This window comes from Sinocyclocheilus anshuiensis, unplaced genomic scaffold (genome assembly GCF_001515605.1).
Source record: "Sinocyclocheilus anshuiensis isolate Anshui unplaced genomic scaffold, SAMN03320099.WGS_v1.1 scaffold423, whole genome shotgun sequence".
Taxonomy (NCBI): domain Eukaryota; kingdom Metazoa; phylum Chordata; class Actinopteri; order Cypriniformes; family Cyprinidae; genus Sinocyclocheilus; species Sinocyclocheilus anshuiensis.
The window spans coordinates 1,378,228-1,394,351 of record NW_015549610.1 but is presented as its reverse complement, the minus strand read 5'-3'; the positions used below and the strand labels follow the sequence as shown (position 1 = coordinate 1,394,351).

Sequence of the window (16,124 nt, the reverse complement as noted above, 5' to 3'; positions counted from 1 at the left end):
CTTGTGGTGTCCCCCCAGGCTTGATTCTAAGTCCTTTTATTGCTTAACCCATTAATCATCAACAACTGCATATATACCAAGATGGCTCACTCATATATCTGTGAATGGGAGAATGCGTATCACAATATGGTGGAGTAAATCCTACCTTCTAAATAAAAGATCCAATCGGTAATCAATAAATTCATTGCATCACTGCAGCTACCGGTAGAAGCTCCAGATCCTATAGAAACACCATGCTGAGATGCACGCTTGGGACTGCAAATGCACATTGGCTGGATCAACCTGAAATATGTGCTTTTTTAAATGCTATCTGAGCATAAGAAACAAAAGGTAATGTCATATTTAGATGCTGATTTGAAATATGCAATTTAAATGTGAGTTTAAAGGTCCACTGAAGTGCAAAACAGGAAGACAGGGTGGAACATATTGAACAGCTCCGCCCCTTTTTGAAATAGCCAATAGCATTTCCATTACATCACAGCTGATAAAAATCATTGACCATTGATGTTTTGAATGCTAATATCTTTTAAATGTGAATTTTGTCTTTTTTTTTTTTGGAGCACATAGCTTATAGATAAACTTAAGGCTAACATATTCACACCAAAAGCCAAAAATACGTAAATGTGGAATTATGGTTCCAAGACCAAGACAGCTGATTCAATTAGTTGTTTTCCCCAATTAATCAACTGAACTTTTCCCCCAATTAATCAAATTCTTTTTTCATTCGATTTTCTACATTTTTAATGTATATTTTTTCTCTTATTTTTTTCTTACTCTGTTTTTGAATCTGCTTCACATGTATTTGTGAACGTTTATGTAGGCTATGTGTCTTCTGTAAGGCACTTTGTAAACAGTTTTAAGTGATTCCGTGTACATAAAGTTTTACATACCAAAATAAATAAATAATTACTCAAATCTACAGCTACACCAAAAGTAACTTTTCTCATAGAAATATTACACTGTCTAAACAAACCACTTCACCATGGTGGTCTTAGCCATTTACACACAAACACAGAGTCATAGATATTATCCATTAGTGATGCTTCCCCATGACTTAAATGGATGCTAGGGCCCATTTCCAATATTGATTTTACTCAGTCACAGCCAGCACAGTTTACACTCTGCTATCAAACTCCCTCTATCATCCATATCCTTTCATCAATTATTAGAAATCAGATGTTAGGTGATCTTGACGAAAACTCCACAAACAGCTGGTACAAATATCATTCACTCTTAAAGGAGACATATTATGCCCCTTTTTACAATATGTAATATAAGTCCCTGGTGTCCCCAGAAGGTGTCTGTAAAGTTTCAGCTCAAAATACTCCACAGATAATTTATTATATCATTCTGAAATTGCCTATTTTGAGTGGAAGCAGAAACGCGCTGTTTTCCGTGCCTGTCTCTTTCAATGCAAATTAGCTGCTGCTCCCCGCCCTCTTTTCCAGAATAGAGCTGTGCCATTACAGCTCGTACCCGCTAAAAAACATCTGTTATAGTTCTGATTATCATGTTTATCGTGCTGAAATCAAGCGTTTTAAACCATATGACTTTAAACTTCTGATATACGGTTTTCTGACTGCACACATCCGAAGCACACGGACAGAAAGCAGCTGTCACAGCATGTGAGTACTAATCTAAGTTCTCATTCACACACAAGTTTACGTTAAAAACACACAAATTACAAAAACAGTCGGTTATGTCTATGAAGGTAAACTGCTGGGAAATAAATCGCATGTTTATTTTAGATCTAAATAGTGTTCTGTGCTCGTCTATGCAGACAAAGGCAGAACAGTTAGCATGTTTTGCTCAAACTTTCGCCATGGCATTAGAGCTGGTTGTCGTTGTTGTCCGTTGTTACACCATTGTTGTCGCTTGCGAAATCAAATGACGGCGCCATGGGTGGAAACTTACAGATTAAGGGGCGGTAATATTATAATGAGATCCCTTTGCAATGTCACAAAGGGAGCGAAATCATACGTGCTCGTTTTCTCAGACACTTGCAGAAAAAGGCTTACCAAAACAAAGTTACTGGGTTAATCTTTTTCACGTTTCCTTGGTTGGTAGATGCACCGGAGACCTGATTATAGCAGTTAAAACCTGGAAAAGTCAGATTTTCATGATATGTCACCTTTAACTCGCACAGCAGGACTTTGTTCTTTAATGTGAATAAAAGGATTCATTAGGAAGCCTTTACATCTGCCAAGATTGTCATGACGGATGAATTTTAGTCAGATTTAAGGGCTGTTAGGACAGTAGGAAGACAAATCTGACAAAGCCTTATGACTCTGGCAAATGGAATCCACACTTTAAATTACTACATCTCATTGAACTCTTTGAACTACATCTCCCTAAGGGGCACAGATAAAACTCACCCACACTGTTAGAACTCAATAGATTCAGAAACGAGAAAAATGCTACATTAAAAGAAATTAAGACTGAAATGTGCCCTCTTATAACATTGTTTATTTGCACATAATATCTGCATATTTGCACCAGATTCACTAAAGGTATTATGCAAATAAGGCATAAACAAAAATTGCCAAATATCTGTGCTAAGCACAATTGCATGGCTCAATTCTCATGTATTTGACTACAGTCAGGGATATGCCTCTTCTCCATGATTTGATGCATTATTGCTGTCATCTTCATTAGGAAATGCTTTTCACAAGAGGTAAAAGCAATGTTAAATCGCTGAAATAAAAGAGCAGTCAAAATGTTTTGCAAAAATCTCAGCAGCCATCTCTTCTTTTTCTGGAACAAACACATATCAGATCATCTGTTTTGAGGTTCATTTGGATGGGAGTGGTTCCTGTCTGTGATGACATTACATCCAGTACCATCCACTGATTGTGGCTTCTGCCTAATTTTGTTGACATCATCATTATTACCTTGTGTGGGAGTGTCTGTATTTGCATAATCTCTTTGATCCAAAGGCTGATTGCTACATGCATAACAAAAACATTGCACAGAATCGAGGATCTATGACTGTTACGTACAGTTTTAAAAATTCAGCCATGTAAAAAATGTGGAGGCTGTGTCTGCTTATTTACAGAGAAACAACAGTTATGACATCAGCTAAAACCAATCAGCATTACTAAGCAATAAAACTAGCATGCAAACAGCCCGGGACCAGCTGGACTGCACAATCTGCCAGACCAATCCAATTTCCAGAGAAAAGAACATCATTACACTATAGTTCTTATGGCTAGCAACACCCTCAGCATCTTCCTTTGTTCATGGATTTGTTCAATATGCACGAGGATGCCAAAAATTTAACCCACAATTTTAAGTCATTTAAAAAAGCCTAAATATATTCAAAAGCATTCAATCACCTGTGGTTGAGGATTCACATTCAAATCCAAAAGACTTTCAGAATCCATCCTAGTGAAACTTCCAGATGATGTTTATCTTCAGAGCTATATATATAATTCGATAGTCTTCACTACATTTGTAAAAAGCTGTGAAGACAGCACATCTAGGAGACTTTAGTTCTTGTTCAGCAGCACAATAGGTTTCTTGAGCTGTGAAGTGCAGACAAAAGTAAACGCTTGACAGGGATTGTCTTTTTCTGGCAGGGCAGTAATGAAACGTTATTGATGCTGGCCCCTGATGAAAGCACTTAGTCTGGGATCTCCACAAGGAGAGCGCTTTACTTTTATCAGCACATGCCCATCGCCTGTGAAGAGCAAGTCAGAAGATAAGGAAATACGATGAAATTGCTTGTTTACTTGAGAAAAGGAGTGAAACTGAGGAACACAGAAACATTTGTTTGCTCCAAATTGTTAATTAAAGATGATATGTCTCATGTACAGTATTATAAACGGTCTCTTCTTTCTACCTTTGCCCTCATTGGCCTCTGTTTTTTCTATTCTGGAAGACTGTGTTTTTATGTAACTCTGGCACTTATTAACATTTTATGAGACCAGCTTTACTTCTAAAGAGGGAGCGAGGGAAGGAGGGGGCTTGAAACAAAACAGAGAGTTAATGTGATGGAGGAGGACAGTGAGAGTTGGCTGGTGAAAATAGAACCCTTCTATTTTGACCCATGTAAACAGGTCCTTTCTAATTGGAGAGAGCCAATGAGACAGAGAGAGGGAAATTGAGAGGGCCAGAATGAGTAAAAATACTGTCTGTATTTCTAAACACAAATTTCACTGATTCCTTTTCTGTACACAACAAACAAAAGAAAACTCAATTCAATGAATACACACCAAAATGTTTAATGTTTTGAAAGAAGTCTCATGCTCACCATAAGGTGCTTTTATATGATCAAAAATTCAGTAAAAACAATAATATTGTGAATTATTATTACAATTTAAAATAATAGTTTTCTATTTGAATATGTTTTGAAATGTAATGTAATCCTGTGATGGCAAAGCTGAATTTTCAGCAGCCATAACTCCGGTCTGCAGTGTCACATAATGCCTCAGAAATTAATCAAATATGTTCATCTGATGCACAAGAAACATTTCGTATTATTATCATATTGAAAATATAGTTGTACTGCTTGATGTTTGTTTTTTTGTGGAAACAATGATACCAATTTTTATGATATAGAATTCTCTGATAAATATAGAGTTCAAAAGAACAGCATGTATTTGATATTGAAATATTCTGTAACACTGCAAATGTCTTTCCTTTCTGAATTAAAGTACTAATTTCTTTTAATTACAATATCAACTCAGACTACATGAAATATATGTACTGTATATATTTTATGATGTCTATAGCTAGGTTTTTATGGTGTGAAATATTTATAAAAGTTGCTTCTTTAATTCCATATTAGTAGAAGAAGATTGTTTATTTGGATCCCTGCCCTTCTGCCAGCAGCCATCATGTGCCTCTGAGAACAGACCTGTCAAGACACAGATAAGCTCTATGTGTAAATGAGTTAAATTATTTAAAAATAGCTTAAATCTCTGCTCTAAATAACACATAATCAGGAGAATAACTGGATCTTTAAACAGGAAGTAACTTCATGAGCATCATGCCTCCTCTAATTTCCTTTTCTGGACAGGAAGTCCTGCTCTGAAACAGGGTGGTCCCTTTAATAACTGATGTAATTACCCAACAACAAACTATAAACACTCACTAAACACCTCATAAATGGATTATAACTACTAAGAAAAGAATCAAGAAAATCTGTTTTCCTAAACCTGACATTATATTTAAATAGATTTTTCCAAGCCCACCCTTCACTCTCTCTGGCTGATGACAGCTCACTCTCCATCTGCATCCTTCTAAGTGAATTACTTTAAGTGCCTCCCTCTTTCCTCTAATAAAAGACTAATGGTCTTTCCATACACTTTCCCTTACTGCATTTCAAAACTCTCATATGACAATGCATTGAATGTATACATCCAAGTGGTCAGCAGGTCCTATAGGCTTATATTCATTAGATTTGAACCTTAAAGTGTGAAAATTATATAATAATATATAATAACCACAAGGCTAATTTATTAAATGAATATTACTTTATATAATTTTAGAATTTTATTTATTAAATATCCAGATCAGCTGAACAGACAACTTTTCCAACTAACTGAGCCATTTAACAAATTCCTCTCTGCAGTCAAACCTCAGGAAGTCCCCGCTCCCACTCTGGTGCATTAGTGTGAATGGGACGGTGGAGCAAACAGCATGACAGGCCACCATTGCCAAGCCCTCATTAACCACTGATTCCCTGATGTCTGCATGCACTTCCATCACATCCTACATTGCATAATATTTGACTCCAGTCCCTATTTCCGCTCATCTGCTGATCCTGGATCAGATCCTCTGACCATAAGACTTACTGAGCACCGCTTCACTATGAACCTCATCTCAAGTCAGTGTGATCAAAGGCATTTGAAACTAATGAATGCTATGACTGGAGAGTCAAAAACTGTTGATTAGGTATCATGAACAATGAACAACATTTGGTAACACTTTTTCTCACTATTAACTAGTTGCTTATTAGCATGCCTATCATTAACATATTGGCTGTTTATTAGTACTTATAAAGCACATATTCTGCATGACCATATTCTACATCCCTAATCCTACCCAATACCTAAACTTAATAACTACCTTACTAACTATTAATAAGAAGCAAATTAGGAGTTTATTGAGGTGAAAGTCATAGTTAATGGTTTGATAATAGAGAAAATTGGACCTTAAAATAAAGTGTGACCCAACATTTTTTACATAATTTTTAAATCTTGATAAAATTAATGCTATCACGTTGAACCTTTGTGTTAAAGTTTACATGTTTTTTTTTGTTTAATAAAAACAAAGTTTCATAGTAAGTTCAGTTGAGATTAGTACCAACGACCATTAGTATGAACTTAAAAACAGAACTTCATAGAATTTCTGTACAATTGAGCCACCTATCAATGCACATTCATCTTTGCTCTGTCGTACAGTAGGTTTTCACCTTAATGAGTGAAAAATGAAAATCTCACATCTCAACACTACCTGTATTCAATGTGACTGCACAAGAGTCAGCATTACATCTCATGTTTTTCTCATTTCTTTTACATGCAAAAAGAAAAACATATCCCTCTCTCTCTGTTTCTCATCTTTACCGTTCTCGTCACCTCCAGCAGCAAAGCACATGCTAATTATCCATCTACTTGTTTTCCCTCTCAGTGCCCTCTCTTTCACTCTTTCTACGTGATATGTTTCCATTCAAACCAGCAACCTTCCACCCACGTCCCCCTCCCTACATCACTCTCTCCCTCTCTCTAGTTCTCTTTCTTCGGGCCGATGCACACACAGCACCCCTCTGCCCCGGGACCTGTCCTCCAGCCCATCCTAAATGGGCCCTCTGTTCTCTTCGTTCTCCACTCCTCCCCTCTCTTCTCGGGTCCCATCCTTTATGAGGCTCTTATCTGATTGCAAACACTCCCACACCACCCCTCTCTCATTACCGCTCTGACATGTAAAGGGTTTTATACCATTCTTCATAAAGTTAAATAAGTTTACGCAAGCTAATCGCAGGTTTTGAGTATTTCCAGGCTTTGAATGTTGTGAATCTACTCCAGATAATCGCAACTAAAGGGTGTTTATGAACTCGTCAATCAGTGCATTGTTGGTTTGGAAAAAGGCCCGAGTGTGTCTCTCATAGTAAGGGAAACATAGGCATTATTGTGAATTTATATTTGCAATTGAGTCTTGGGGCTTAGCCATTGAATCCACAGCAAACAGTCTGAAAAGAGTCGAGAGCTGAGGGTTAGCCCCTATTGGTTTTTTAACAAAGTGAGTGTTTTGGAGGCATTTCAGGGGGAGGAAATGTTAAAATGTGAGGGGATGTCTAAGTATAGTGCTCAACCTCGTGTATGTTTTGACCCATTTTTAGATAGCGCGAGTGTGTTCGAAAGAGAGAAATTACTAAAATTCCTATGTGCGCCAGAGAGGATGTTTATCAACCACATCTCCAGTAGGGCGCCTCACTCAAACGCTGTATACACAGCATGTAGTTGTATTTCTAGAGCGTGCACACACATACACTGTTGACAGGGCAGTCGCTCGTGTCTTGCCAGACCACACCTGTTCAAGGTTCCTTATCTGATAAATAACAAACACTCGAGTTTTGAATATTCCATGTCTCACACACGTTTCGACATGCTTCAGTCTAGATTTAGATTTACACAGAATTCAGAGAAGTCACAGAACTGGATGGGTTTAGCAGGGCTTCTTGTGTCTTGTTCCAACAACTACATGTTTATTCTTTTAGGCTTGCCTGTTAAAAAAAGGCAAATACTGTATACAAGCTCAGCTGGTCAGACAATCACCATGCACTTCACCGAAACTAAACAGCTGAAGAAGAAGAATGGAATGTTGGGAGAAAACAAAATGCAAGGTCATTGTCTTGTTTGTATCTTCTTTGAACAGAATTGTAACCCTTTTCAGGAACAAAATGTGTCCCATCATATTTCTGCACATATCTCTCCTAAAACAAGCTGTGGTCTGTTGTATAAAGTTTCGTAATTAATGCTGTTGTTGTGCTGATCTCTTTGGCAAAAATAAATAAATGAACAACCTACAACAGTTAATATCGTCTCAGTTTCAGAAGGCTGAATGTACTGGTAGATGTACAAGAACATCTACAGCAAATATGCTTCCAAATATGTAAAACTAATACACTGGGATCATCTCTGTAATGCCTTTGTGTAACGAATCAGTCCACTGAAGGCGAGTGTAGTTCGGGCAGCCATGGCGGCGCAGGCAGATCGGGCAGCCATGGCGGAGCAGGCAGATCGGGCAGCCATGGCGGAGCAGGCAGATCGGGAGCCATGGCGGTGCAGGCAGATCGGGCAGCCATGGCAATGCAGGCAGAACGGGCAGCCATGGCGGTGCAGGCAGAGCAACACAATGAACAAGAGAACCAATGGCATGAATACATGAGGGCAAGGGAAGCATGACACAAACAGGGAGCATGACTAAACTACAAAATAAAAGACATGAAAACACGAACAACAAAACAAAACCCAAACCCCACATTACACTTTGTCAATAATGTTCTCTATGGTTTTTTGTAAAAGCACTCTTTAAATAATTAATGTGATCAATATGGGATTTGATCGTGTTAACACCAGATGAAATTATCATGGATTTATGCCAAAATATTAAAAAGTTATGTTACGGATATAGTTGTAGGTTACAGAGTTACCAAATGTTTCAGTGTTTTTTAAAATGGTAAACAAAACTATTTGGTTACCAGCATTTTTCTAAATACCTTTCTTTGTGTTCTAAAGAAGTAAAAATGTCATACGAGTTTGGAACGACACGAGGGGTTATTCATATTTGAATGAACTATTACTTTTAAGACTCACACAAGCATCTTTTAAAATTATGTAATTGTATAATAAATCATAGTATAAGATCAGTTTCCGTCAAAAATCATCCTGTGATTCTTGGTAAACCCGAGTTTTCTGCATGGCTTCTGCTTGCTACATTATCCCGTCATTTTGATACATAGCTCTTTGAAGCAATATAACGCCAAGGTGTAAGTTATGCATCCCGTGATTTGGCACATGACAAGAAATAACAGCATAGTGCAAATTTGTGTCTCTAAATTAGGTAAGGCATCACGCAAGAGTGAAAAAGTCCCAGATTGGTTGGAGCCAACCCAATCTCATGAAAAAACAAAACTGTTTTGCAAGGTGGCAATTTCTTATGAATACGTATATTTGATTTGCAAAAAAACATCATTTTAACAACAACAACAAAAACAGTTAGCATGAAGGTCCACGCCTGAACCTAACCATCAGTGGGGAATAAGCATATTGTATGAAAAAGTACAGATGTGATTGTACGAATTCATACAAATCAACCACCAATTTGTCAAAACAATATTTTTTCTTGATCCAGAATCACTCAGATTGGGGTTTCTCTCATCAGCAAATGGGAAACCTGGATTACAGAATACAGAAAAGAAGGGGAAAGCTGTTGCTCCAATCATAACCTGTTCCAGTCCAACTGTTGTTTAGCAACTCACAAAGAGTAAGAAATGTTCAATATAGGCCTATACTAAAATATAACCAAATTAACTTGCCAACTTTTTACTCTATGCCCTCTATAAACTCTAGCTTCTTGTTTAGAACACCTGTATAAAAGTATTATCACACTTGTTGTGATATTTAATATCAACATGACTTTGATTAATTGCAACCTTATGCTAATATTCAGTATGACAGCACTACTGCATTTGAATGTTAATAATATACTCAGAAGCAGAACTACTTGAATGATAATTCTAGTCAAGCAAACATGTTCAAACACTAATGAGCCTAACCAGGCGGATATACAGTATCTGACTCTATGTCATAAAATATTGAGAACATGCACCTTCATCATGAAGAATTGTGAACGGGACAGAAATGCAGCCATATCTCAATTTTCTTTTCCCTGACGACATCCCACGTTGTTGTCTGGACCAAAAAAAAGTGTCGCACCTCTGCTGTAATAACCGGTGGAGTCAATCTGACTGCCTCAATACTTGAAGAAAAGCTCTAAGAATAGACATAAGCAAACACGTTTCTACGTTTTCTCGAATACCTGCTAAGGCGAATCACAAAAGCTCACAGCGCAGTCACAGCTGTCAGAGGTATCAGGTGTTTACATAAAGCAAAGCTCAATAACTAGCTGCGCCACACATCTGACTCAAGGGGTCCAGAATGGGTATACTTAGGTGAGCATGTTAAGTGTTTTACTCCTCTTTTATCCACACACATCCAAAACGTCACATCAGAGCGACAATATTACGTTTCAAGCGCAGTGTTACCTTGCCGTCTACGTTTTCTCCATCCTGAGTGTCGCTGAGCTCCGCGCCGATGTCCTCTGGCGCATCTTCAGGGCTCTTAGCGTCCCGCTGCACGGATGCTGTCGCTCCCATGGTGAATAACGTCGCTGTTTCTCCACTCTTAGTCAAATAACGAGCGTTCAAAATGAAGTAGGTATCCAACAGCCCGTGTAAATGCGCCCTGCAGTCCGTCCCGAGGGTTGTCTGCTTTGGAAAGTGTTGAAACGGGTCTGTGGGTTCACTTTTAGGAGCCCTCCTCCCATCACACGGAGAGCAGCCAGACACGCCTTACAGCATCAAACCAGAGAGAGAGCTGGGAGTGACTGCAACACCATCAGTTTACACAATTACAAATTGAATATGGCTAACAACCTCTGAGATAATCATAAAAATTCTAGAAGATTTAGATGGACAAAATACACTTTTGAGGCAAGAACTTACCATTCTGTCTGGTTTATAAACTGATGTAATTCTTAAATAATTAAAATAAAATGAACATTTTATTTAACTAATAAAATAACTGAAAACATTGTTTTCTGTTAGTATTACAACTCACAGTACAGTTACAGTAACAAAATGACTTACAACACCCCCAGTTTCCCTGCCCCTATAAAACATTTTTGAGAACAAAAAGTGCTCATTATAAACTACATGCTTGCTTTCATTTAAACTGCTCATGAAATTCCATAGAATATTAAGATATTATTACAGCACCTGCCATTCTTAGTAAAATTAAAAGTATGCAGAACCATTAATTTTACAATGGCATGCAGCTGCAGTAATGAAAATATTAAAGCTTAAGCCCTGGTTTTATTTACAGACAGTGGGAATGTCAACATTGGGTGCCGGATGGGCCTCCAAAGAAAAACAGCCCAATGGAACGTGTCCCGCAGGAAATCTCGAATTAAGAGGGCACTGTAGTTTGCATCCACATGCATGCATCTAAACCAACCGTGCAGTGAGATCCCTCTTTCTCTCTGTTAATTTTGTATTTGGCTGTGCTCCAAGGCATTTTGTTTAGAAGCTTTAAATGCATAAATTACAGGCCACTTGCGAATCACAAACAAGTTTGCACAAGCCACCTCGTGGTAGCACAATACACTGGCTCTGTGTGTAGAGAAGTAAACAACACCTAGTGTAAGGGTTAAGATTAAAATATATAATGCATTCAGTTTTATTAAGAACACCGAATGCATTATGCATTAGGTTTAGGTAATTTGGTTACGTTTATGTTATGCAAAGACCATTCCTGTAGATGCCTTTATGCTGTGCTAGGCGAAAGTTTGGTCATTGTTATAGGATAACTTGCGCTATAATAAAAGAGGGAAAAACATTTAAAATATGGACTGAAGATATGTTTGCCTTTCAGAAATACCCAGACCATATTTAGAGGCAGTAGTTTGTGGTGGTAAGAGAAGTGGTATGTTTTGAGCACATTGTTAAATCCATAATTTAAAAAGACATAAGCCAAAAGGCTCAGGTCATGACCTGTATTGAGAGTGTAAGAGTTTTTTTTGTCCTTAAAAAAACTCTCTTATTACTTAGAGTAGTGATTAACTTATATCCAACATTTGACAGGTTGTGGACTCCTAATTTCATCAAGGTTCTTCAGGCTGTATCATAATACTTTCCCACTGTAATTGAATTAAGTAACATTGACTTTGCCCAGTGTGACCCCTCACACATGTACTCCCATGTCCAAGTGATTCAAAATCATAATTTGGATGTTCAGTTTCTTTTAGGAACACTTGGTGCAGAATGAGGCCCAATGACAAATAAGCTGAAATCCAGAGCAATTACAGTTATTAGTAATTAATGACTTAATTTGCCTTTTAGCTTATGCTAAATGAGGCAAATAAAAAATCACAATAATTGGTGCTTGAATTGCCAGATTTTATCTAAATGTCACAAAAGAACAGCCCTAAAATAATTGAATCAGCATCTCTGTGACCCAGACAACATAACCTAATTGAAACATGACTGATTTGAGATTCTTGACATAGACATGAATTTTATTTGCCTGTCAAAGGACTGACGTTAAAGACTCAGTACAGCTAATTCAGAGTACCCAGTATTTGTTAGGCTAACAGGCTGATGCTGCAATAACCACAATGATATACAATGTTATTATTATATAATACCATTCAAAAGTTTGGGGTCACTACAAATTGTTTTAAAGTGAAAGCAAGTGAGGCATTGATTTTGTTACAAAAGAAATTCCATTTCAAATAAATGCTGTTCTTTTGAACTTTCTATTCATCAGAGAATTCTTAAAAATGTATCATGTTTTCCACAATATTTAGCAGCACAACTTTTTATGAACATTGATAATGAGAAATGTTTTAATCAGCGTATTTGATCACGTGACACTGAAGACTGTAGTACCAGCTGCTGAAAATTCAGCTTTGCCATCACAGGAATAAACAACATTTTAAAATACTGAAAAAAAAGTTTTTAAATTATAATATTTTATAGTTATTACTGTTTTACTGTAGTTTTGATCAATTAAATGCAGCATTAGTGTGTATAAGAAACATTCAAAAACATTACAAAATCTTACCAACCCCAAACATTTGAACTGCAGAGTATTGGGTGAAATGCATTAAAAAGCAGTAAAAAGCCTTACAAAAGGTCAAAAGGGCAGCAACAAAAACACATGCACTAAATAATAAAACAATTACTTTCCCCTCTTTTAAAGCACACAATCTATTTGTTTTTTTACAACATGGAACAATGACATCCTGGACTACTGGCCATTCATTTTGGGTACCCAAAAGAAAAAAAAAACTCCATAAACCAAGAGATTAGAAGTACAAGAGAATACAAGTTTTTGTGTGAGAATATTTGAGTAAATGTCAAGCTGAGCTGGTCAGCTAATTATTGGTGTTTTCAATGACAGAAGCAACAGGCCTCTCTTTGAAAGGGGTATGAATGAGTACTGCTACCCTGACAGGGTGTCTCTGATGGGACTGCATCCTGTAGAGGCAAAAGAATAGAAAGACCCTGTGGGGGTCAGTCGTCTGTTACTGTTTAATACATCACAGCTCTTTAATCTAGAGGAATTTTACATTTGTGGACCAACAGTCTGACTTCACAATATGGATTAGTGATTCATTAACTTGTTCATACATGTGCACACATCACTAATGCATTCTCTCACACACACACACACACACACACACACACACACACACACACACACACACACACACACAATGACTGCTGCACCATTAAATGTTTGGTAAAAGTGGCCCGTTGATAAACAAAAATAAAATGAATGAATGAAAATGTTCAGTGTTGTTGTTTTATTTTTGTCTGGCCAGTCATCTTGTTCTGACTGCCTTTTTCACTGTAGACTCTATCATCACTGGGAAAATACAGGTTTTCAAGCATACATAACTATTGCAACAGTCAATGGAATTCTTCTTTACTCACGTAGCACTGTAGTTTAAGACTCAGAATAACAGATAAGTGGAACGTCTAAAACAAGACTTTCTGGCATGTACCCACATGCATGCTGAAAATGTGCATTCAAAGGTAGTGAGATCTATGCAACACTTCATTTATAACAGAAAGAGAGAGAGAGAGAGAATGAGAGAGAGAGAGAGAGAGAGAGAGAGAAAACAGGTGTCAAACCACTAACACCACTTGTAATTTTGTTTTGTGTAGTGTCTAAATAAAAGCACCTCAGACTTAAGATTCATGGCATATTTGTCTAACAAACATCTGAAACTGTTTAATGCTACACAAGGAGAATAGTAGCAGTATTCAAATAAAAAGAAAAGAGATGGAGTTTGCTTGAATACTGTTACCATATTCCATAGGTAATCTGAAACATTTAAGACAGAAATATTAAAGCATTAATGGAATGTTTAGCTATATAGAATGAGTTTAAAAGCTTTTGTGCGTCATTAAATTGTAAACACTAAAACACTATGTAAACAGAAGTGTTTACAGAAAGAAAAATGAAATGTAAAGCCTAAAACTCCAAATTCCAAGTTTCCAACTAAAAATGATTATTATTATTTTTTTTTTTTTGGAAAAACAAGAAGCCACTGCTAAGTACAAAATTCACAAAGTAGCTAACATTTAGGAGTTAAATTTGGTAAAAAAAAAAATAAAAAATAAAATACCTGTGCAAAACATAAGAAGGAATGTTTGTCGATCTAACACTCAGTAGTTTCATTGCTAGAAGGCAGTGGATGAGCTGTTATCAGTGGCATATGAATGGAGGCCTACACGGACACTGAGGAACATCTGAGAATGGGAGAAAGCAAGAAAGAGGGGAAAGAAATTAAAGGAGAGAGTTTTAGGTACATTCAATCAAATCTGACCTTTTTGTTGTGTGGCATGAGCAAAACACTAAAACAAAAAAGCATTGTTTTGTCACTCTTAATTGTGTTCTTACTGGTCGAAAGCATGTGTGGGACTGTAGAAATGTCTTCAGAAGAGTCCTTTTATCTCCTCTGTCACAGGATCAAGGTCAATGTCATAGAAACAGGGTCGCGTAGGCAAGCCTGGCATGGTGCTCATCTGAAAGAAATTTATAATTCAGTGTACAAGAAAAAAGAAACATTTTGATAGCCAATATATTTTTTTTAATGTGCAAACAAAACATCACAGCACACAGTAAAAGAGTCTGTGTGAACTAAAGGTTTGTTGAATGAAGTTTAGGCACTTAGAGGACTATAACTGATACATAGTTTGTTTTCATTAATAAACGAGTGATTAAATTAGTCTTTTAGATTCATTTAGCTTCAAGATCATAAATTCATTCTTAAAGAAGAGCTGGTTTCAAAGATGTTTCAGCATGTTTAACAAACCACCTAAACATCTATTCTAGGCAAATCTTGTTATCTCCAAATGACTTCTCTGGCATATACAGTGGTGTGAAAAAGTGTTGGCCCCCTTCCTGTTTTTTAAATTTTTTGCATGTTTGTCACACTTAAAAGATTCAGATCAGCAAACAAATTTTAATATTACACAAAGATAATGCAAGTAAATACAAAATGCAGTTCTTAAATTAGTATTTATTTTATTTAAGAAAAAAAGGTGTCCAAACCTGCCTGGCCCTACATGAAAAAGTAATTGACCCCTACACACATATATATATATATGGTAATAATATATTATAAAATAATAAAAAAGTCTAAAAAATATTTTCATATTTATCAGTATATTATATATGTATATATTGTATTATATTTACATATGTATAACTATTTTTCATTCATTTCTGGCAATAAACACTCATTTGTTAATTGTTTTGGATAAAAACATCTGCTAAATGATTACATTTAAATGTATATATTATAACTGTGTGTATATTATAATAATATAACTGTATTATTGATAAATATTTTCTGTGTGTGTGTGTGTCTGAAAATATTTATCAGTATATTATTTTATGTTGTTTTATTATATAATATTATTTTATATTATATATGTAAACAACAATAATAAACAATTAGATATTATAATAGTTTATTATCTATCTATACATATATATAATTAAAATAAATTAAATTAGAGAGTGTGTGTGTGTGTGTATATACAGTGCTGTGAAAAGGTTTTTGCCCCCTTCCTGTTTTTATTTTTTTTTTCATATTTGTCACACTTAAAAGATTCAGATCAGCAAACAAATTTTAATATTACACAAAGATAATGCAAGTAAATACAAAATGCAGTTCTTAAATTAGTATTTATTTTATTTAAGAAAAAAAGGTGTCCAAACCTGCCTGGCCCTACATGAAAAAGTAATTGACCCCTAAATCTAATAACTGGTTGTGCCACGCTTTGCAGCAACAACTGCAATCAAGCGTTTGCGATAACTGGA

General features: G+C 36.2%; 2 protein-coding genes across 2 annotated transcripts in view; both read right to left on the bottom strand.

Annotated features, from left to right (window-relative positions):
* The window catches only part of LOC107659213 (A-kinase anchor protein 12-like), a 37,769-nt gene extending 27,250 nt beyond the window's left edge, over window positions 1–10,519 (bottom strand). The window contains exon 1 of the mRNA XM_016448079.1: window positions 10,271–10,519. Within this exon, the coding sequence (XP_016303565.1) occupies window positions 10,271–10,381 (111 nt within the window). The 5' untranslated portion in view covers window positions 10,382–10,519. The remainder of the gene's footprint in view (window positions 1–10,270) is intronic.
* Window positions 10,520–13,001: 2,482 nt separating this feature from the next.
* The window catches only part of LOC107659212 (monofunctional C1-tetrahydrofolate synthase, mitochondrial-like), a 44,553-nt gene continuing 41,430 nt past the window's right edge, over window positions 13,002–16,124 (bottom strand). The window contains exons 27-29 of the mRNA XM_016448078.1: window positions 14,697–14,821; window positions 14,422–14,545; window positions 13,002–13,291 (exon numbers count right to left, since the gene is read on the bottom strand). Of these exons, the coding sequence (XP_016303564.1) occupies window positions 14,732–14,821 (90 nt within the window). The 3' untranslated portion in view covers window positions 13,002–13,291; window positions 14,422–14,545; window positions 14,697–14,731. The remainder of the gene's footprint in view (window positions 13,292–14,421; window positions 14,546–14,696; window positions 14,822–16,124) is intronic.